The sequence below is a fragment of the Periplaneta americana genome, chromosome 12 (assembly GCF_040183065.1).
Source record: "Periplaneta americana isolate PAMFEO1 chromosome 12, P.americana_PAMFEO1_priV1, whole genome shotgun sequence".
In the NCBI taxonomy this organism is placed as follows: Eukaryota; Metazoa; Arthropoda; class Insecta; order Blattodea; family Blattidae; genus Periplaneta; species Periplaneta americana.
The window spans coordinates 58,955,696-58,980,974 of record NC_091128.1 but is presented as its reverse complement, the minus strand read 5'-3'; the positions used below and the strand labels follow the sequence as shown (position 1 = coordinate 58,980,974).

At 35.0% G+C, this 25,279-nt stretch overlaps 1 protein-coding gene across 4 annotated transcripts in view; it reads right to left on the bottom strand.

Moving 5' to 3' along the window:
* Positions 1-25,279, bottom strand: part of olf186-M (Ki-ras-induced actin-interacting protein-IP3R-interacting domain olf186-M) — a 324,363-nt gene that overhangs the window by 65,013 nt on the left and 234,071 nt on the right. For all 4 annotated transcript variants that reach the window (XM_069841399.1, XM_069841400.1, XM_069841401.1 and 1 more), the window contains one exon: positions 24,469-24,562. In XM_069841399.1, coding sequence (XP_069697500.1) covers positions 24,469-24,562 — 94 coding nt within the window. The remainder of the gene's footprint in view (positions 1-24,468; positions 24,563-25,279) is intronic.

Sequence of the window (25,279 nt, the reverse complement as noted above, 5' to 3'; positions counted from 1 at the left end):
GCCTAAGCACTAGTTCAACTTCTTCTCTTAAAATAGAAAATCCTTTTTGATTTTCTCATACAGTTGCTTCATCTTCTAAGGCTAATCTGTCTGGACGATTTCCTGTCTTATATAACTCTTCTACCTATTTCGTCCATATATTCAGTATTCCTTGTTTGTCTGTTATTTCATTTCCTATTTCGTCTTCTATCTACAAACCATTTAAATCGGAAAACAGACAATAGATTAAAAGAATATAAGAAAAAACGTGTACTGCCTGAAGAAGTCGGAAAAATTAAAGATCTTTATGGGACAAATACATTTGACTTAGAACATGATTTACACTGTGCTACAAATAGAATGGGTCTGCCGAGTTAGCCCTGTGGTAGCGTGTCTGCCTCCAGACTAGCTGGACTGGTTCGATTCCCAGTGGGGTCAGAAATTTTCATGCAAAATTTCTATCTCAGGACTAGGAGAGATGGAAGTGCGCAACTTCTGATCACTAGATTGTGCACAAATATGCCTGGGTTAAATCCCAAATCTCTCTGCTGTGCATATGTCACTGTTGATAGTGATTTGTCCATCAGATGGAGAGATTAAGCCTGGTGGTCCCCTTGGTGCTATTCGACAGGAATAGGCTATATGCCGGCACCGGGTTTCCCCTTCTCCTTTCCTCATCATCATCACTCATTCCAGACACTACACTTACACATACACTCACCCTACCACAGACATAACTCTTCACAGATATACATCGTGTACAGTGTGGCCCGCCGTAGTGGTGCACAACTAGAAAATGGGTCACAGTCCTGCCATCTATCCGCAATATGCGAAACTCGAATCACGTAAAGTGAAGTGGGTAGGCATTGGATACATATATACATATAGAATGGGGCAACTCTTGGTCCTTAAAAAATGCGAAGTTCTAACGCGTAGTTCGCATGTGTAAACAAACTGCACTTCAAGGCACTGCTGTGAAAGTCGTCCGTCTATATAGTCAACCATACGAGGTGTGTGTGGCATAAGGGTAACATGTCTGCTTTTCACACCATAGACTGTGAGCTTCCTGGTAGAGTAAAATCATTTTTTATTTTAATTTTTAATTGATTTATTTCAAATGCTAAATGGCATTAGTTAATAAACTTCGTTACGCCTCTCTTGTATTGCCCATCACCAGTGGGCTATTAATAGACGATACCTGGTCTGTATAAGCACAAATAATATATATTTTTTTTAATTTTTTTTTTTTTTTACTTCCTAAGAGGAAACTCATCAAACATAAATAAATGAACAAGCAAATATATAAACAAAAAGGGCCTGTAGGAGGAACGACATTTCTCCAATCGAAGTCCTGTTGGAGAGGAGCATCCACTACAGTTCTAGACAGTTCACGATATGGTCCATCATCAAATGTTACTTCCTCACAAGTCAACATCTGATGCCAAGCTCTCTAAAACGTCTCCTCATGGCGTGTGGGGGAACCAGGAAAGTTGGACGCCATCTGGAAGTCAGAGACAGTTCTAAAGGCGTGGTTTTCAACTTCTCTCAAAAGCATGGCGTTCTCCTCCCGTGTGGATGTGCGCGGCTGACCAGGAATTGAACGATTCGCAACTTCACCATTCTCGAGATAAAGTTTAGCACACCTCTTAGCAGTTGACAAAGGGATCCAATCACTTTGGCTGTCCTCAGTACAGAAAAACCTATGCAAATCAGGACAATGCTTTATTCACGGAGTTGTCTTCCTGCCATCTTCAAGAATAATGACGAGGCAGATCAGTTTATTAAAAGACAGGAGTACTGCTTAGGAGAGGGGGATTGTTATTTACTAGAGTTCGGATATATAATATGTTGTTGTTGTTTTCTAATGCCAGGCGTTTGACAATAAAGTCATTTGACCTCTTGCACTCCAATATTTTTCAAAGATATTATCATGGCCAGCCACTGAAGCACAGATTTTGAGATGTTCTGAATCCATTTCTTGGTTTGAGTTGCACAATGGGCAGTTAGGGGACCGATATATTCCAATTCTATGTAGGTGTTTGGCCAAACAATCATGGCCTGTTGCCAATCTAAATGCAGCTACAGACGATTTTCGTGGTAAATCGGGAATTAACTGTGGATTTTGATGCAGAGAGTTCCATTTTTTCCCCTTGAGATTGTGTTATCAAATTTTGTTTGTTGAAGTCTAAGTATGTAGATTTAATAAATCTTTTCACAGAGTAAAACATAGATTTAGTAACAGGTCTGTAAGTAGCAGTGCTGCCCTTCTTTGCTAAAGCATCCACATTCTCGTTTCCCAGGATTCCACAATGGGATGCCATTGGAATACAATTCTTTTATTGAGTGTTACTAATTGGGAGAGCATTTTAGTTATTTCTGCTGTTTGAGATGAAGGTGTGTGTTTAGAGACTATTGATAGAATAGCTGCTTTGGAGTCTGACAATATAACTGCATATTCAAATTTATTGATGTGGCAGAGAAGATTCCTGAGACTTTCACTTATTGCAATGATTTCTCCATCAAAACTTGTTGTTTCATATCCAAGAGATCTATAAAGTGAGAAGAGACAGCACGTAACACCTGCACCGGCACCTTGTTCTCTGGAGATCAAGGATCCGTCGGTGTATAAATGAAGCCAGTTTTGTGGAGGGTACCTAATATTAATTGTCTCATTCTTTCAGTGCTTACTTCTGATTTCAGTATTTCTTCTGTTAAATTTAGATTATATTCTATATTTAATAGAGTTAAAGGGTTTGGTTTAATTTGTAAGTTTTCTTTTAAATTAGGGACATTGATTTTCTGTTTTAATTCTTGAACCATGGATATGAAACTTTTTTTAGTTTTCAATCTACAGAGAGGACTGTATGAATGCCAATTGTTTCCTGGTAATCTGATAAGTTTTTCATATTGAATCAGTGCTTTTTCTTCTATTGTCATTTTGATGCTGTTAATATTAGTGAGGAATCTCATAGAATCTATTGGAGTTGTTTTGATTCCACCAGTAATGAGCCTGAGAGCTTGGTTTTGAACATATTCTATTTCGTTTATGAAAGGGGAAGTAATTAAAATTTCTCCGCAGTATGTCAGCACTGGCTGTATAAACATTTTGTATGTAGTGTTCAAAGTATTCCTAGAGCATCCCCATTTCTTTCCTGCTAGTCTTTTTAGAAGGGAGAATCTTTTACGAGCTTTCTCAGAAATGTATTTCAAATGGTTGCTCCATGTTAACTTACTATCGAAAATAACTCCAAGATACTTGGATTCATAAGTCCTAGGAAGGTGTTGGCCATTGTATTGGATATTGAATTCTCTTTCTTTTTTACCAAGTGAAAATATTTGGTAGTTACTTTTGCTTAAATTGAGTATCATCAATTGTAAGAGATGTTGTGGTATAAATCTAGCTTTGCGAGACATTTATAATGGGAAATATGTAATTTGAAAAATGAAGATTGTTGGAGACTCAAACTTTGAACTAGTACTATTCACTCCCTTTGTAGACCCATGGCATAACAATCTACCCTACTGAAACTGATAATATCAGGTTGACATAATATGGTTTTTTTTTTTTTTTTCACTTCGATTGATTTTGTATTTATCAGTATTATTATTATTATTATTATTATTATTATTATTATTATTATTATTATTATTATTATTTCATTCCTCAAAGGCCCCTCCATTCGATTTTGTAATATATTTGAGATTCTAAACAAAATACAGTAAATTTAAATGGTTTAATTATCTGTTACCTGATGAACTACGGCTTTGACGAGACGAGCATGTGCAGACTCTACATGACAAATAGTAACCCGGCCCCCTTTCCAGTCTGCCATTGTTATAGGAATCCTGCCAGAATGATTTTGATATATAATTTTCACCTACCCAAGTCTCATCAGATTTTGATGTGTAAGTTTCAACGACCAAAGTCATCTAAATAAAATATCAGTCTCGCGTCCTCTACATTAAGAATTTGTATCATTCATTCGTATTGTATATCTGAATCCTGAACTTCGCCATACAGTAGAATCACGAATTTCCATCCTCCAGTTATCAGTTTTTCGGATTAATAGTCCTCGTCTTGCGTTTCCTTATCTTTTTTTTTTCCTACCATTCTTGGAAATAATGACAGAAAGGAATGCATGAGCAAGACAGGTATATCTTATTGATGTAAAATTAATAACAGAACTAATCTTCAAAAGACAAAGGAAAATTAATTATGTATAATGTCTTTCTTCCTAGAAAATATGTGTTAATTAAAATATTTTAAAAGAATTAGTATCATTATTATAATCACGTTAAATGCAATATGATTTTTGGCTTGTTTTTGAGAAACCGGATTAAAAAGTTCCTTAAGTATACATAACATTTGAAGAGTCCATTGCAAGAATGATGGATGTCATTTGGAATACATTTTGCAGGAGAAGCAATTGAAAGTTTGAAATGCTTAGCGTTCAAAGCTTAATTGTGATTTTCCGATCATTACTGGACAATGACTATCAGTGTTAATGCCATATAACTCTCTATGTACATTCTATATGTCTTAAGCTATGCATTGACAGTCTTGGTTCATTTTCGACAAGAAAGTGACTCCATCATTCTTGCAGTGGACTCTTCATTTATTAATTAAAACTGAACACTACATTTCATACTCAGAAGAGTCAAATGTGGTTCTCCTGCATCAGAAAGTGGTGAGCACCATATAAGTTCAATTATTTATACTTATTTTATAGCCTATGTACTCTAAATGTATGTTTATGTGCTTGTTTTATGCTTTAAAACAGTTATATATTACCAGTACTTTGTTAGTTATAGGCCTACTTTGACAAGTTGGTGTTAAGTTTGGTAAATAAAATTAAATTTGAAGGAGTAAGGTGAACGAAGGAGGAAAAAGAAATACGAAAAAATTAATAAAACAACATTTGATAAAATTATGGAATGTTCCCAATTTTCCTCCATACTATCACAATAAGATAAATCTACGTAAAGATTAATTTCTGGTCCTACAGAATTTATCTGTTATGGTAACAATAGTTATTAGAGGATAACCAATATTATTCATTTAATAATAATCTGTCAACAGCAAGGTGTGCAAGAGCAGTGAAAGAACATACCGAGAAGCACACCATTTCCACTTATACATGAGAATTAGTTTGTTCGAGGTAAAATTAAATTACTGAAGTAGTTACTTAAATGTGAAGCACTTGCGGCCCATTGCACACCCAACTTATTGTCAATGAATATATTTATATGTCTTCAACGCAATATTTGATATAAAGATTCAGTACCATTTTCTTAACAGAAAACTATAGAATGGCTGATATAGTCATTCACAAGATTTCTCATACAATTCAAAATAAAAACAACACACTACAATAATAATACTGGTATGATAAAAACACTTCTATATCGCATAGCAAAAAATCAGCACTGGAGTTAACAAAATTCCTGTCAGATATCACAATCATACTTCCAACCTGAAAAAGTTAAACTATTGTTTGTTATATCTTTGGAACAGTAAACAAACAAATATAATTCTGATGAATCTAAGATAATATGTTGCATACAAATTAATGTTTTCATTTTGAAATCCATAACCTTGCTTAGTACCTTCAGTAATACTGATACATGATATTATACATAATATGCTAAGGGAGCATATGTTTGACATTTTTGTTTCCATAAACAACATTTTTAACATGTTATCTTTTTGTCATTAATTATCACAGAGCAAGAAATGGCAATTATAAATTTCTCCATTATGAAGCACCAATGTTAATATTATTTTTAATTAATAATACAGTCCAAATGATTTACCATACCAAGATGTGAGGCAATTGTCATTCATAGTGATGGAGTTTCATGAATCCTCAACTATGGATTGAGCAGCCAACATCAACTGTTTTAGGTCGAGGAGAAAACCTCTATTAATGAGTGGATACAGAAGCATGAAGATTTCAAATAACATTTTTGAACATGGTGGTAAGGAGGAAAGAATTTCTTTGCCAGAAACTGGGCCTCGTCTCTCTAATCAGTATCCTACTGCACTATCAGTCAAGCTAGGATATCTTTGTTTACTATAAAAAATTCTGAAATTTATAAGTTAGGCCTGCTATTTATAGTGACAAACTGAAAACAGTTTATATTCTTCGTGGTCATAAACTTATTCCTTCCATACGCCAACTAGGAAATAGTCATTGAAAGAGAAAAAGTGTATTATTACAAACAAGAGATCTTTCAAAGTTTATTTAAGCTTAGATAGTGAACCACAATAGTAAGGGTAGAGAATATCTCAAAATTTACTGGAAGGGCAAATTAACTCATGATTTTGGTGGCATTTTGTCTGGTAATAAGTAAATGTTTCGAGAAAGTACGTGTCCAGTGTGTCCCAGCGGGTACTCCACCCCTTCGATCTGATGTCAACCAACAATGACGTGAACTCCATGTGCACACAACTTAAAGGGAAGAGGCTAAAAATTAATGCTCTAGTGATTAGAAACAAATTAAACTATTGGTACACTGATAACAAAATACATTTTGAAACCAGGGAAAAATAATAGCAAATATGTCTCGAAATTTCATCCAGTAAGCTACTGAATATTGTAGGCAAAGTTCTAGACAAATTACTTATAAATAGAATAACACACCTCGTATCCTGAAAAAGGATTAATGAGCAATAATACATTTGTATTCACACCCCCAAAAGAGTCAATAGATGATGTTATGACACTGAAGGAATATGTTAAGAGAAAAACTTGGAAGAAGGGAAGAGCATTGCCCTAGTCAGTCTGCCAGTCTTGCAGTCTAGATGTAAAAAGAACTTTCGATGTCACATGGTGGCCTGTAAATCTAAATGCACTAAGACAATTTCAGTGTCCTAAGATCTTACATAATCTGTCAAAAAGCTATTTCAGCAACAGAACAGCAAAATTGTCAACCAGAAGCATTCTTCTGAAAAGAGAAGTGACTAGATGATATCCACAGGGATCTTGCTGTGGACCAATCTTCTGAAATTCTACCATTCAAGGTTGCCAGGTGTCCTGAATTGTATTTGAAACTGTAAAAGCTTACCCCATACAGGTCATCCAAATCCCGTACGTAAAATAATTATCATTTTCCATAACTTCCTTTTAATATTTCAAATCTTATCTGTACGAATATCATATATATCATATCACAAATTAAATCATCGCACATAGCATTTCTGTATGCTTCTACACATATGTGTCACATATGAAAGCAATATGAGGGATAAAAAGAATAGATGTTCCACAGATCTCACGAAACATAATGTCCAAATCTATGGCAATAATATGGCTTGGTGTACATATGGTGTTCCCTCAAATTATGTGTATTTTTCTTGTGATAAACATCACACCTCGAGGCTCGATCTCATCCTGTCCCTTATTGAATTCGGAAAACATGATAATCCTACTACCATTCACAGTTCAGTTTTTGCAGATGATCTCATTTTTTAACAGAAGGAAAAAACAAAGAAAAAATATAAAATTATACTGATATAAAAATGTAAAAGATTACAATATGATCAAGGAACAATAAAATGTGCTTCAATAAAGATAAATCTAAGGTATGATATGATATATGATATGACATATGATATGATATGATATGACACGATACGATATATTTATTTCTACATCAAGTTATGTTTCGCCACCACATTTCTGTATACATGCTACCCATAGCCTTCTAATTACAATATACAGTATACTATTAATCTCAACATTGACGTGTGCTTTTTCTATTTTTTTTTATTGTTCTCTTTTTTTATGTCCATAACCTACCAAAAACAGTTTATCCACTCGTCTCTGACTCTATTTATACCTTCAAACTAGCCTATTTTATTTCCTACTCATTCCCCCATAGTAGCATCTTCTCCATTCCCTTTCCAATCACCCTCAACACTTCCAATTAAGTCTGTCTGTCATTCATGCTCTATTAAAGTTCACCTTTGATCATGCACTGCCTATCTTCTGAACATTTTCACTATATTTTCTCTACACTACTTTTGTTCCTTATCCTTGATTTGATTTTCCTTATTCTGTCACTTTCCATATATCTCCTATCCTATTTTCACTTTACACTTAATATTCTGCCTCATTATTATACTATTTCACTATTCTTTTCCTCAATATAATCACTAATTATTCCTCCTCACTGTTACCATTTGTGTCTTTGTCTCCTGCGCCATTGTTTTTTTTGTCTTTTCCTTTATGCTCTCCTTCCGTAAACACCAGTTTCTTAAATTATAATTCTTCTGTCCTTAATTGCTTCTTATCATAACACTGCTAGTTGAAGGTTGCTCTCATTTTCATCACTTCCCCTCCTTGTCGACACCCCACGTTTCCATTGTTTACCAATTTCACTGACCTTATTTTCCTTGTCTTTCTTTCCTGTCACTTCTACTTTTTTGCTCAGCTGATGCGTCAAAACTCTGTTGTTATGTTGTGCAATACTTTTTTGGCCTTGTCCTCCTCGTATTACCTGCTTAGTTAGCGATGTCCACACATGTCCCCAACCTTCCAGCTGCTCATTGATGTCATTCACTGCATTCGTATTTTTTTTGCAGACTGTAACATTCTTTCCTTGTCTCTCGTTTCTACTTGCTGCTCATCTGCAATTAACAAATCCTAACTTGTGCCCCTTGTTATTTCATCTTGTCTAGTGTCTTTGATTTTTGTTATTTCACTCCTTTTTTCTCTTTCTGTTTGTTTCATTATTGTCTTTCTTATTTCCGTTTTTAATTAATTTATTTTCTTATCTATGTCTCCTGTCTCCAAGTCTACATTGTTCAAGTTCTCCAAACAAAATTACAAATCAAAAAACTCATTATTTATTTTCAGTCTGTCATGGTACAGTCTAGCAAAATGTCCGTTATTTCTAGCTGCCCACATAAATGACAGCAATAGTCTTCTTCTACATTTTATTTCGTAGTCGTAATCCAGTTCTACTCTTATTTTTTAATTTATTAGGTTTATTCGTTTCTTTTATTCAAAATTCTTTCCTTCGTTAGCATGTTTTTACGCCTTATCAATATTGGTCTGTTCATCCCCTTTCCAATTCTATAAGCCTCTTCTATTTGACCATCACTCATATCCAAATTAAACTTCTCCCAACACAACTTATACACTGTCTCGTATGTTTCCAGTCCTTGTTCTTGCTCTTGTTCCTTTACGTCAAACACCACCAAGTTCTTTTTCCTCTGATTCACTTTCATAGATTTTAATTCACTCACCATCTGCTCGTTTTCTTGTTGCAACACTTCCATCTTCTTATTCACTTCCTCGATGTTAGCTTTAATTTCCATTATGATATTTTCTAATTCCATTACTCACTAATTTTATTACTCGTCAGTCAAAGACCTCACTGTGTTAACTTCACACTACCAGAGAACTGTTTCGCACATGTCTATCCTGATCGCTGACTGATGTTGTGAAATCTAAGGTAATGATGATCTCCGGAAAGAAATGGCGAGATGAACAGTGAATATTTCTAAATAATAAATAAATGTAACAAGTCAACCAAGAGACTTACAAACATAAGAATAGCCAAACTACTTCAAATGAAGCCCTATGCATAATGACATGATTAAGCTCAAAAGTAATAAAGATAGAAGAAATTGCTTGATTATACAAAACAATTAGAAAGGGAGAAACTGCAAACTTGAAGTGCATGTACCATTCGAAAACTGGTCATACATCCAGTTGAGTTGATTAGAATTTAAAATGTACACAATAATGTGGCCTATAATGTATACACTGGTCGCAATATTTATCATAGAAGTCTTAACACATAAAATGAAATTTATGTAGTTTACATAAAAGATGCCCGAATAATCAAGCTGAGCAACTAGCCATTACAAAAGCTTTAGAGGAGATAAAAGAACTACCTTACACACGATTGAGAAGGAAGTACGAACTGTACCAATATACACACATAGATCACATTAGACTTTCTCAAGAACTTCAGTAACACAACGGGTTAAAAGAAACCATCAGAAACAAAATTCGAACTCTCGAAAAAGACAACTCTACCACTGGATTCATCTGGATAAAAGCCCATGCAGGATATCATGGTAATGAACTAGCAGACCAACTGGCGAAATAAACAGCAGAAGTCATTAGAACATTAAGAAGTCTATTGTATGAGAATTCCCAATAAGTGGGGTAGATAGAAAGAGGAATGCGAGAGATGGGCGAAAGCAAGTGGGAAAGGGGATTGCAAATTACTACAAAGTGGGAAGTTAGCAAGTCATAAGTCAACATCTCTGTAACTCCAAATTTTACAGTTCTCGTCACAGGTCACAGATGACTCAGATCATATTACATTATCACCACTTTCAAGATTATGAATTTTTATGATGAAATCCAATGTATTTCCCACTAACGGTAGATTTATAATAATACAAAAAAACAACATTCCAATATCCATAGGAATAGAAATACATATAGTACAATTTTTATGAACATAAAATAAACACTGAAAAATGCAATGTAACCTCAGAAAGTAAGAAAAATATAAGTCATCTGATTAAAAAGTCAACCAGTGAATTATTCTAAATATTGCTAGAATGAAATATGTATTAACCAGACTTCGAACATGGTTGCGTTTCATTACTGGAAACGAGTTATGCACACACAGTTTCACTGCGACCACCTCCCCCCCAAGCAATGCCAGTCATTCAGTCTATATGCAGGCAATCAGTTGGAGCATCATGTACAGTCTGTTCTGAAATTACGATGTCCGGCCATTGTCAGCTGACGAAACATGCCCAAAACAAATACCAAGAAGAGTGTCTTATTTGTAAATGAATACGAAAGTGAGTATTTTGATGTAAGATGCGAACATATATTTTATAAAGTATATCACATTGAAATGAAAGGAGGGAGAAGGATTTTTATTGAAAGACACTGTAAATCTAAAAAACACTCACAAAATATTACGTTGCTTCCTAGAAATGAGGGGGTGAGGAGATATTGTGCACATCAGAAACCACGAACTCATGTAGCCAGATCGAATTTTACAGAGATTTCTGTGAAATTATGGCATGCGCAAACATCCCGTTTAATAAGCTGCAAAATCCTGCTTTTAAAACATTTCTGGAGAAATATACAGCTATGACAATTCCTTGTCTACTTTACGCAAACATTATTTGTCTCTGTGTTATGATGATACTCTGAACAACATTATAAGTTCTGTGGCGAATCATAATATTTGGGTTTCGATAGATGAAACCACAGATGCTATTGCAAGATCTGTAGCTAATGTGGTCATAGGAATATTATCATCTGAATGTTCCAGTCAAAAATTCTTGTTAACATCCGAGGTGTTAAACAAGTTAACCATTCTTCCATTGACAAACTGTTTGACAATGCAATATTTCTTCTATAAAAACAGAGAACTTATGATCAAAGCTGCTTCCAAAATTCAGGAACGCTATCCCAGAATGATAGGCCTACATCTGACTTGTTTGGCTCGTGGTCTTAACCGGGTGGCAGAACAAATTAGGATGTACATGATTTCATCTCAAATGAGAAAAAAAGTATTTTTGAAGGTGCCTTCTAGGACATTGAAATTTAAAGAATTAGTATCACAAATTCCTTTGCTATCCCAACCTATTGTGATACAGTGGGGTTCTTGGTTGATGGCCACTGTGTGCTACTTTGAACATTACAACCAGATTGTTGAAGTGATTAACGCATTTGATACTGAAACAAGTTCAGCTATTAAAGTTGCAAAATCGTTGATATATCCACAGCTGTATGAACATTTGCAGGTAATGTGCCTTTAGCAATAAAACAACTAGAATCATCACACATGACAATGTCAGAGTCTTTGAAACATGTCAATAATTTGACACGACACATTATAGAATTAGAGAACTGTTCTGCTGTTGAAATAGCAAAGCAGGAAATGGAGAGTGTTTTGGGTAAAAACCCTTGATATGCAACTATTTGCCGTATTCGGGACGCCATTCTAAATAATGAAAATACATGTTTTTCTCAGATAGATGTGTGTGACGTTCATTACTTTCGTTTCGCACGAGTCACGTCCTGTGATGTGGAATGAAGTTTTTCTAGATATAAAGTTAATTGAGTTATAATAGAAGTCGTTTTAAGTTTGATATATTAAGTAAATATATTGTAATCGATTGCAATAGCTGTACAAGCATGTAAATCACACATGAAACTGTTTATTTAATATGCCAGAGTACAGTTTTGTTATTTTATGAATGTTACTTCTTATTTGTCGTTAAGAACTTATATTTACTACAGCCTACTTATTTCTGTGCCCACCTATATGCAGTATACCTGTAGCCTACACAGTACTCAGAACAGCACGAGCTTAATAGCGCAAAAGACTGCTGCCTATCTCCTCTCCATTCACTATGTAAAAAAAGTACCAGTATAGTAAAAGTCAACGTAACCTAAAGTCATGTCCACAGCCTAATAATAACTAGCATGCAGTATTATTTCAGATGTAATGGAACATGCCTAGGGTAAAAAAAAAGCTCTTCTATGCTTAGCAATCTTTTTCATATTTTGTTGTATCAATAATTTAGTGACATAGATTTCATTCTGATCAGAACAAAATAAAGAAAACTGATTGGGGCAACCGAACCATGACCTGTAATATTTCAGTCAAATCGGTAATATGACAATTTTATAAAAAAAAAAAATAAATAAATAAACTGGAACTTTGAAAAGCAATTTTCAGGCACAAAAATATTAATTGCTATGACTCCAGTCTACCTCAAAATGATGTGATAATAAATAATGACAATTTTATATTCTTTCCTCCTCATGAGTTTTCTTTTATAAACGATAAATTCACATAATGGCTGTCAAATTTCCCCCCCCCCTAAATAAATTCATTCTCTAACCAATCATTCAACTCAGCCATCTTTGAATACTCGCACTTAAGTTTCAATCACAAAGGCTATTATACTATAACCATAGTAATAAGATGTATTTCCATTGCTATAAAAATCTAAAGTTTAAACATTAATGAATGACTTTCCCATCACATTCTAAATTGGACATTAAGATGTATTAATATTATATGAATATAGAAACACTATCACTTATCTTTTTGTCTATCTTTGGTCCGTTTATGAAATAAATACAACCAACATGAAAACTTAAAAGCATAAAATATATCTATCATAGCTCCGCTTACGAGTATTTCGGTTTTTTTTTTTAACAATGACTATGGTTAACCTTTTAACAGTAAGTATACTTCAAACCATGTATATTTATAATAATGTTTGCAATGTTATACAATCTAAAGCTCATGTAAACAAATTCTAATAAACTTGTATCAAAATTAAACATATTCAAAACGTAAATTATGTCTCTAAAAGAAAAAGTAATAACAATCCTATAGCTGGAAAATAAATTTCCACTGTGATGTAATATCATACGAGAGTGGATCGGAAAGTAATGCACAATAATTTTTTTCTGCATTGGTATTGCGGCTGGAATGTTGACATTTCACCAAGATATAGTTTGAAGTTCTCACTACAGACACAATTTGTTTTGCATGTGCAACTCTAGCAAGAGAAGCGTGAACTAAGCAACAAAGATGGCGCGCATGTTACTGTCGTCAACATGTGAAGAGCAGCGAAGTGTGCGATTTTTGTGGGCTAAAGGGTATAATCCAAGTGAAATTCACAGGGACATGTGTGGCGTGTACTGGGAAGACTATATGGACCATAGCAACATCTCCAAGTGGTGCGCATTCTTCACAGACAGCCGTGAGAACCTTTGTGATTCACCATGTTCTGGGCGGCTGGTAACAGCTGCAACCCAGCAGAATGTCACAGGCATTGAGGAGGCAATTTTGAATGAACGACGGATCCAACTGCGAATCTCATCTCTGCAGTTCAACATTTCATATGGTGCGGTATACGATACTGTGCATTACATATTGAAATTTCATAAAGTTAGTGCCCGCTGGGTGCCTAAGAACTTGACAGACAAGGACCAGCGAATGATGACATGCTTGGACCACTTAAGGCGTTACGCTGCAGAAGGGCATGACTTTCTGAAAGGAATTATCACTGATGATGAGTTCTGGGCGTACCATTACACGCTCAAAACAAAGCAGGCCTCTCAGGTCTCTATGGAGTGGAAACATGCTGCTTCCCCAGTAAAGAAAAAATTCAAAGTGAAGCAATCTGCTAAGTATTTGCTTGTGACAGTGTTCTGGGATATGCATGGTGTTTTGTTGATGGACTTTGCTGAACACAGAACCACTGTGAATGCTGCAGCCTACATTCAAACATTGGTAAAGTTGCGTCGTGTCCTTCGTGACAAACACTGTAACATTAATGCTCACGATGTCAAACTTCTTCATGACAATGCTTGCCACCAATGTTGCGGGTTCTGTTCGTGAGGAAATCAACACATTTGATTGGGAGGTGCTCCAGCATCCACCATACAGTCCAGACCTTGCACTGTCGGACTTTCACCTGTTTGGTTCCTGGCCAGTCATCGCTTTGTGACCAAAGAAAATGTGCAATCAACTCTCTGCAGATGGTTATACTCCAACCAAAAGAACTTCTATGAACAGGGTATACTGAAACTGGTACCATGATAGGAGAAATGTGTTGAGAAACTTGGCGCTTATGTAGAAAAGTAGCTAAAAGATGTGAGTTCATTTGTGTATCTTCTTATTTTTATTTACCTATTAAACTTTTTTTTTTAATTATTGTGCGTTACTTTCCAATCCACCCTCGTAATATCAATATTTGTAGCTTATACGTATTATTCTAAAATAAAAGGTGACATGACATACATATTTACACACTAAAAATTAAACAACGTGAATTTTACTTAATTGGAAGATGTTTTCTTTGGAATATTTCATAGCTGCAGTTATGTGTGAAAATGGGTGGTACTAATAAAAACGAAGACCTTACTTTGCTCATCTTCGTCATGAGCAAACCGAGCTTGCTCTTTCTGTCAGAAAGATTTGAAATGTTGTATTAATAAAAACTATCGGAGCTTGCTCTTACATGCCGGCACTTGTTCACAGAGTTTGCTTCATTTCATGTGGGAGTTCGTATCTGTAGAGTCGAGGTCAGTCCAGCCACAACAAGTAATAGTGCCACGTGTATTTCGATAGAAAGAATTGAGCTATGAATGACACAGAAGAAGATGTTGAGGAAAAGGGGGAAGATTTCTCTTTGTTTATGGACATCATCAAGAATTTTCCAGTTATATTTCAGAAGTCAATGTTACTGGAATCAAGGCAAAAGAAATCTGCCGCATTTGCAGATATTAGAGAGAAGTATGAAAAAAGGGTTTGGGTGCCAATAAACATGGCACAATTAATTTAAAAAATGTCCAGTATGAAAACCAGACTTAAAAAAGAAAGGAAACAAGTCCATAAAGATGAATGACTGGTAAACGAAGTTGTACGAACTGATGGAGGAGGAAATCAATTCTGTTATAATAGGCTAGGTCAACAAAAAGACTATTTCAATTTAGAATAGTTTCATGATATCAATATTAACTAATAAAAAAATATGGCAGTTATCACATTCTCTTTCAGTTACCTATTTCCGTTTAGAATTTTCATATATTTTTCTGTTTACTTGTAAAATAGTGTAGACTACTTACACTGTGGGTGTCTTACTATTAGTCTTAAACATTTTCCTCTACAGAAGCGAAATATGGACATTAAACGAGGTGGCTAAATCCAGGGTAACTTACTTATTTACAAATGGCCTTTAAGGAACCCGGAGTTCATTGCTGCCCTCACATAAGCCCTCCATCGGTCCCTATCCTGAGCAAGATTAATCCAGTCCCTACCATCATATCCCACCTCCCTTAAATTAATTTTAATATTATCCTCCCATCTACGTTTCGGCCTCCCCAAAGGTCTTTTTCCCTCTGGCCTCCCAACTAACACTCTATATGCATAAATAAAGAGGTATTATCGGCATTTCGCATGTTATCAGCTGTCTTTTGATAGTAGTTTTCAGAGGACTTGCATGCTTTTCCTTATAATACTCCCTCTGTTTCTTTAATGCCAATTGTTGTAATAGCACTAGCCTCTGCAAATCTGTTAAGGAAATATGTAAATGCACCACCTCTGATTTGGTTTGTGACACCTAAAAAATAGTTGGTTAACCATCCATATTTTCTTGATTAAATGGGTATAAAGTTTTGTAATCTCCCGAAAGTGAATCTCTGTGCTTCTTACACAACTTTTGAAGCCACTGAATATCCATGAAACTCAGCCATCTCGGTAAAACAGCTTCACTCCACAAGCTTGAGTTACCTACTAAGGTACCTCAGGTTTTCTAAAGCAAATGCTTCAGAGCAAGAAGCAAAATTCCATTTTATTAATAAGTAATGCGAGGGAACTCTTACATGTTGACTCCTTGCTCAAAGGTGGAGAAAACTCTTGATGAGCAAGCTCATTTTCCTCAACTTTATTAATAGGAAAAGGAGGAAACTCACACAATTTGAAGCAAGCTCATCTTTCTCATCTTTATTAATACCACCCAATGTATGTATCATTTTTAGTGTTGAATCTATCTTTGTCACTTACTTATTTTTTGACGAAAATAAATCCTAACTCCAAAATATTTTATTTTTCGTACATATTTACAGAATTATAAAACGTTTAATGAAAACCCCTTTCAAATAACATACAATAATATTTAAAGCTTCATTGCACAGATTCCCATCCACTGTTGCCAGTTCAGTTCATGAATTGTTTCATTCTCTTGGAATGTTACTATAGTGAAATATTACTAAGGAAAAGTGACATAGACCTACTTGAAGTAAGCAAGCAGATAACTGCCTGAGGAAATAATATTAGTTATTCTGACTCAGAAGATTTGGTGGCAATAATTCTGAGACAATCTTATCACCTTTAAGTTTTCAAATACCCAAATACTGCACTAGTCTTTAAAATACAAAGATATGAATGATGAATCAACAAACACCTAATGATGTTATTTCTCTTAACAAGATTAAATTTCAGAATAAACATCAACATTTTAAATAGATTTATTTTCAAATCCTACACTGCATACGCTTAAGGAATATATTATGTCAACTTATTACATGCAGACAGTGTAAATAATGGAACAGAACTACTGGTTAAAGAAAATATGATTCTACGAATATAAGAAGCTTACATCTAAACCTTTAAATTTCATGCCCTACATTGCATTAAAAAGCTAAAGTTACACGTATTACAGGCCACAAAAGCCCACACGGTAGTGGAAGATAAGGCCCCCACCTTTGCAGGCAATCGGCATTAGCAGCAGTATGAATGTTCATCCTATGTGCTTTCCGCCTTTGCTCCCAAGAAAATAACCCTGATACTCATTTGTGTTATAGGCTGAGTGAGTCCCAGGGTCATAGTGCGGCAGGAAAGAATAGAACAATGGAAAAAATCCAAGACCCCACTGGGGATCGAATCCACGGCTTTCTAGCTTGCAGAGCTTGCGATGCTACTGTGCACCCCCTTGTACACTGCTTTATTCTGCTGAAACAATAACCAGTTTTACTTCCAAAAGTAATACTAACAGACGATATGAAAATGCTGTATTTACTGGCGTAATTCCCCCTCCCCTCGAAAGATTTTTTGATGCATATTTTTTCAGAATGTCATTTCCCTCGTGTAATTTCCTCCTCACATGGGGGACACACATTTTCCCCTCAAGAGCATTTTTCATGAAGCTCAAAGTATCATAAAAATACGCATGAAAAACCCAAAGTCATCATTACATTCTCCTACAGTGAAAAACGCCAATAACTTCTCTGATGGCACTGAAGATTATCTGGATTTGTTCTCTCATTAAAGTGGTAGAGTGTAAAATCTAAGCACGTTTAATACAGCTTTAGGTAACTAATAAGTTAATTATCATATGAATATTTTACGCGTGAAGTTTAAGACCATAATCCAAGATTAGTCAAGATCAGGCTTTTGACATTAGAACTGACACACGGCAGTTCAAAGAAAAGCCGCAAAACTGTCCGAAATTACTCAATTTGTATAATATATATTTATAGTTATTTAGTATTAAACATTAATTTGTTTAGTACACGAATTGTTAAATGTTAATTGTGACCAGTTTATTCCCGATATTTTTGTATTTATCGCGTAATTTCTCCCCTCGATTTTTCGCATCCAAATTATTAGCAACAAGGGAGGGGGGAGGGGAATTACGCGGTTAAATACGGTATGTAAAACATTCAATGTTTACTCAGTTTTAGAGGTATGTATTTGTGGTAAAACAAAATACGAAAGGGACATGGTCTTTGAGTAAAGAGTGTGGGACTGTGCTCAGGCGTACGTTCGAACTCTGAGCTGTTTACTTGACAGGGGTTTTCCGAGGTTTTACAGAACTCTAAGGCGATTGGTAACCCATGGCAAATTATCGGACTTATTTCATCAAATCACCATTTCACTAATTTAATCGAATCTAGATAAACCACCCAGTTGACATACTGTTGTTAAACAAACGATTAAAAAGATATATTTTTTATGCTTTTTTTAATAAATTTAAAATTTGAATTTACAATGTACTATACAATACAAAATATATCACATCAGTTTTGATTGTTTGAGTTCCTAAGTTATAACTTAAAACTCGTATTTTTAAATAATCTTCGTGCAGATTTCTGTGATATATCCGAAAATGCTTTTGATTAAGTTAAAGAACTTCACAAACAACTGCATATAGATCAACTTAAATAAGATACATAAGATTTAGTTACAGGAACAACCTTCTAGTTTTAAAATGAAACTGAGTTGGTAACGTTAGTTTACTAGTTTTGAATGCATTGTTAGTCATATCCAGAACTATTAAGATCCTTGCTTGTTTCCTGTTTCTTCTGGAGTTTCTTTGGTGCTGGGTGCGTTTGTGTTCGGTAGTGTGGAGTCAAATAGGGTGTGTGTTCTGAAATTTAATTGTGTATTGAGGATATGTTGTGGATCTGTTTTTGTGTGTCTGTATATTTCGTGCTGTTCTAGTGTATTGAATTTCTAATTTTTCTATCGAGCATGTAGGATTTCCATGTCTCTTTCTATGTTGTTGTAGTTGTGGTTGGTGTTAGTAATGTGTTCTGTGTATGTGGCGGCATTATATGCAGAACACATCACAAGCACCAACCACAACTACAGCAACACAGAAAAAGACATGGAAATTCTACATATTCAACTGGAAAACTAGAAATTCAATACACTAGAACAGTACGAAATATACAGACACACAAAGACACACCCACAACATAACCTTAATATAAAATTAAATTTCAGAACACACACCCTATATTTCACTCCACACTACAGAACACAAACACACCCACCACCAAAGCAACTCAGAAGAAACCGGAAACAAGCAAAGGATCTCACCAGTTCTGAAGATGACTAACAGTGCAGTCGAAACTAGTTAACTAAGGTAATTTACTACCTCAGTTTCATTTTAACACTAGAAAGTTGTTGCTATAACTAAATCTTAAGTGATAAAGTGTTAAACGTATGTAATTAAGATGTATAATTAAATAAAATGTCTCAATTTAAAGATGGCATAAATTCAGCCTTCTGGACTAGAAATATACAAAAGTAGACATACACACATTCTATATTTCTGACAAATGGGTGAGAATCCTCACTTAATTCCAATAATCCAACCTTCATTACATTACATTAGTACCATATCACAGTCTTAGACTAAGATAGTTTGTCAAAGAGTAGGTCTTCATTTTAGGCCTCACGATCTGCAGGTTCGCTAGCTCTGCGAGTATGACGAATTTTCACACTAAGATGACGCTTGGTGCTGTGAGATCGCAACATGCCTGTATTGGTGATGGGATTCTCCTTGCCTGGAACAGCAAGCAGTCGCCGGGGTCCAGGAAGAGGTTGGGGCATAAAGCGTGATGGAATGTTTGCCAAACTGTTACTCAAGACGGGGGACAGAGAAGCAAATGTACGAACAGGTGATGATAGTGATGACATTATTTGTGTACTTGCAGTGAACTGTTGATCAAATTTTAGTAAGTCCATAGTATTTCCTGCAAAATAACACCACCACCAAGTCATAAAAACTCATAACAAAAATAACCATCAACAGAACTGAGCTTCAGCAATCTAATTTATAAATTCTAGCTTAAAATCCTTCATTATTTTCTTGCAGTTTTCTGTGTTATAACCGAAACTATTTTTGCCTGAATTTGTAGAACTTATCAGACAATTTCTATTGGGTAAATATCCATAAAACACAAAACTTAGAAGTTACGTAAAAAAGACAAGGTGTATTAAGAGCATATAATATGATGCAATACAATGTAGCCAGATGCTAATAAGGAACTTCACGAAATGGATAATACAGTCTTCTTAGTCATAACAAATACAAATAAAAAAAAATATAGAAAGATCATTAAAATAAGATTACAAGTTACATACAAAAATGAGCAATTACTTAATCTATAAATAAGAAATAACATTTGTAAATTTACACTTATGGAATTCATGACAACCTTTTATTGACAGAATAACAGAGAGAGAGTTATGTGATTATATCTCTACGGAATGAAACTACGTAGGTCTATAGAACGTGGTTTGGTACATCTGAGAGAAGTAAGCTCTCAAGTTAAAATTTTGAAACAACAGAGCCAATTATAATTGAAGGGTACAGGGGAAAGAAGATCAGGGTCCACTAAAAGTGAAAAACGAGTAATTGCTATCAACAGATAACTAATATTTGATTGTAACATCATGTTAAATATTACTTAGCATAAATGATTAGTGTCCGAGAAACACGCAACTCAAATGTGAGGTTTGTATCAAAGAACAAATCGCAGTAAAATGTTCACTTTGCTCTCCTGAAAAATTGCTTTATGATCCTGTTTTTCCGCTTACCCTTCAATTAAAAATGTTGTTCTACCAAGTATTTACATTATCATCATTTTCCTTCTGTGTGATTTTTACCTATCTTCATATAATGTAATAGTTACTGCCGTAATTATATGATTTAAAAAATAACTGTTTACATTTGGTTATTTATCGTATTTCTTAGTGCAGTACATTACCTAATTAATTAGTATGTATAATTTATTCACTATCATTAACAATATCCAAATCATGCTGTATATATCACACACAAAAACTACTATATATATATATATATATATATATATATATACAAAAGCTATTGCAAGTGAACTATACCTTTGTAAGACGAAATTAAAATACATGATATGAATGATGGAACAGGTCTGAGCAACTAAATCCACACTGTGAAGCTTAAAAATATGTGTGATATGAACGAAGGAACAGGTCTAAACATCTAGAATCCTCAATGTGTAACTAGGAATATAACATAACAAAAAATATAAATACAGTCGTCCCTAGTTATCTGCAGAAGAATGGTTTCAGGACCTCCCACAGATCAAAATCAGAGATCCTTAAATTCCTTATATAAATGGCGTAATACTTCTATATCACTAGAATCACCAGATCTGTCCACTATATGGCGTCTACAGAGCTAATGTAGTAAGCTAATGGGAAATGTGGCACTGCAAGTAAACAGTGAGACATAAGACTAACTTGAACCTCCTGACAAGACATCAGAAGGACTATCAGGGGCAGCTTTAAGAGTAAAGCCCTCCATGATACTGCCTAAATAAAATATAATTAAGTCTTATTTTTAACTTACATTCAGAGCACTATAAGATCACAAATACACTACTGTTTGTGCAAAATGCAACACCCAGAAATAATGACCTGAACAACTCCAAACTTGGGAGATGTGTAGAACAGAGTACCACCAATAATTAATTAAGTTTCCAGAGAGATGGCGTACACATAGGCCCTATATGGTCAGTGTTATGCTTTGCTCAGTCAGAGCAGAGCTTCCAAACGAAGAGGAAATGTGAAAGCTAGTGCAGGTATGGCTCTTCAACATGGAAGAGCGCAATATCAGCACGTGAGTGAATTCGAATGGAGCAAAATGGTTGGTCTCCAGGAAGCAGGTTTGTCATACCATGACAATTCGGCTCGTGCAGGGCATGCTACTATGACAGTGATGCGTGTGTGGAACCAGTGGATAGAAGAGGATCGTACACAGAGACGAGCGGGCACTGGACCACGTAATGTGACCACAGCATGGGATGACCGCCATCTTGTCCGCATGATAGTGACGGACTGTACAGCTTCATCCACAGTGTTGATTCGATGTTGGAGTACTGCAACAGGTGTGGACCTGTCTGCGTCAACGCCGTCACTGGTGTGTTGAGTGGCAAAATTTAGTGTTTTCGGATGAGTCCTGCTTCAACTTGTTCTACAATGATGGTTGCATACGTGTTAGACAATACTGTGGTGAACGCAATCTGAAAGCCTGCATTGTTGAGAGGCATAGCGGGCCTAGTGTGATTGTTTGGGGCGCCATTGGATACAACATGCGATCTCGTCTCCTACTTATTCAGGGCAATCTGAACAGCAACCGCTACATTAGGGAAGTTTTAGAGCCCGAGGTACTGCCCCTCCTTCAGGCAACTCCACATGCCATATTTCAGCAGGACAATGCCCGGCCACATGTGGCGAGGATTGTGGAAGCCTTCTTCGAAGAACGATGGGTATCACTGGTTCCCTGGCCTGTACGTTCGCCAGACATGTCGCTTATCGAACATGTCTGGAATACAGTTGGTCAGCAAATTGTTCGTCATGGTCCTCCAGCATCTACTCTTGATGCTTTGTGGACTCGCATATAAACTGCGTGGAGGGAGATTCCCCAGGAACATATCCAGGCCCTCTTTGATTTCATGCCACGACGCTTAGAGGCTCTGATTGCAGCGCATGGAGGCTTCACACTATACTGAAATCTCACAGTCACAGATCAGGTACAATTATGTAATTTTAATCATTTGTATATTGGTATATACCTAATCTGTAGTATCAATTTCATTTCAGTCACATGTATCCTTTTTAGTGTTGCAATTTCCACAAACATTAGTGTATTATAAAAAATATGGATTTATCATGGAATGAATCCTGCAAGACATTGATTTGAAATACAGCACCGTGCCATGTCAGAGTAACAATGCCATTCGCTCACTCATGTGCTGCTGTATAGTTGTACACTGTACAAATCCTTGTCATTCGAGCCAGTTGCCAACTACCTCTGTATGGGCATGCGCAGAAGTGTTCTGTAATCCATTCGATGGACCTTCATGGTGGTGCAAAGGGCAAGGGAAAAGGTCTTATCAGTGCCATTCAGTTGACAACTCGATTCGAGGTGGCAGCACTAAATAACGAATATTTGTTCCATGCCAAGGCTGACTTTCTTCCCGGCAAATACGTTATTGAAAAGAGAGTGAGCACAGGGAAAACAGTGCAGTATCTGGCATCATATAATTATGCATGTAATTGTGCTGTGTTGATGAGAAACAATAAATTATGAATAAAATGAATACTCCATTATAAAATACACTTTCTTCACCATATGAAGAGAAACAGAAAGTAAATACATATAGAAAGATTGTGTAATAAAGATGTATAGAAAGATTAACTCTAGATTTGAACATAAATATATACATAAAAGGTGCTAAAATGTTTATAAAAAAAACAAATAGATTTGTTGATGTGATATTAAAAATTCTTTCTTCTGTTTTCCTCGTGTTCTTTTTGAATGCATTTGGCTTTGGTCTAAGAAAGGTGTAATGAATTTAGTTCACTTGTGTTAGCAAGATCCCCCATTTTTAGACAGAAAGTCATTGAACTCTTTGCTGAAAATTACAGGAAAATAGAATTCAAGTATAGAACAGTTTAGAAAACTTCAAAGTTCCGTGAATTTATTGTATTAATTTATTACCAGATCTATTATTATTATTATTATTATTATTATTATTATTATTATTATTTATATAAAATATTCACAATATAAAACGATACAGTATTGTTACTTTTCGTTTTTGACTTGAATGTTCTGGCACTACTCAGATAAAGTGGCTTCAGCCACCACTGAGGACTACTAACATCAGAAGAACCACGTTCCACTTCCATACACATCTCTTCATTCACGTGGATTCAGCATAGTGCCAGGTGCGTAGAAAATTCAAGTTTTGCTTTTTGAGAGTTTGTGGATTTTTAAATATTGATCTGCCTTTGGTTTAATGTATGGGTGCGGAACCCACAGATATGGAGGATCTAGTATCTTATATTAATTTCTGCAAGAACTAAAGTTAACATGTCATTCATTGAATAACAGAATATTCTGTGAGTGTACAGAAAATATTAACACTATTAAAGTGCTTGTTCTATAATAATATTTAAGCTATGGTAGAATAACATTCAACAAACTATAATCAAATCTATAGATACAATTTTCTTACACTGAATACAGAGAATGTTAAAAAACGTAGACAGATCATTTCATTTACAAATACTTTATATTAAAATGTCTCATTTTAAAATTAAATGTTAATATCGTAATTCATTGCTTACCTGTAAGCCCACGATAACCGCTGAAACCCGACTCAAATGTCTCTATGAGGTCTTGCTGGTAACGCAAGTAATCATCTATTTCAACGCCCTTCACCTGTAAAAAGTTGACAAGAATATAACAGATAACAAAATGCTAAAACCAATTAATGATATAGTGTAAAATTCAAGTATCGAAAAGCAAATAATTATAGTGAGAAGGAATCATCCAACTCTTACATATCCTACCTATTTTACTTCATTAGACTTCAAAGAGCATGTCAATATATTGTGTTGAACTAAACTTCCACTGCCCATTACTTCTAATGGTTCTCTTCTCTATCATTGCTATTGTTATTGTTATTATCATTACTGCTATTATTATTATTATTATTATTATTATTATTATTATTATTATTACACATTTTAAGCAATGAAATGAGACATCACAGACTACTTGGTATAATGTCTGGAAGGAGGAGGATGATGATGATTAATAATTCTCCATAGATTGTACCTGCCATTATAACAAAATTATGTAGTGAACATTCAAATTAAACATTTCACACCAATTTACAATAACTACCGGTAATTCAGATGGTTACAAGCAAGCATATATTGGTATGTTCTAAAGCAATCGAAATCAAGACAAAATGAACAATAAAATTAGTCAGAAATTGTGGGTAGGAAAATACTTCAGTTCAGTTTCACAACATTTACATATATTTTGAAGTCTTATGACATGAAATAGTCGTATTAGATGTAACTGGATGACGACTCGGGTGAATCTGCGAGTATAATCTGTTTCAGAAACTTAACAATAACTGCTTCAGGA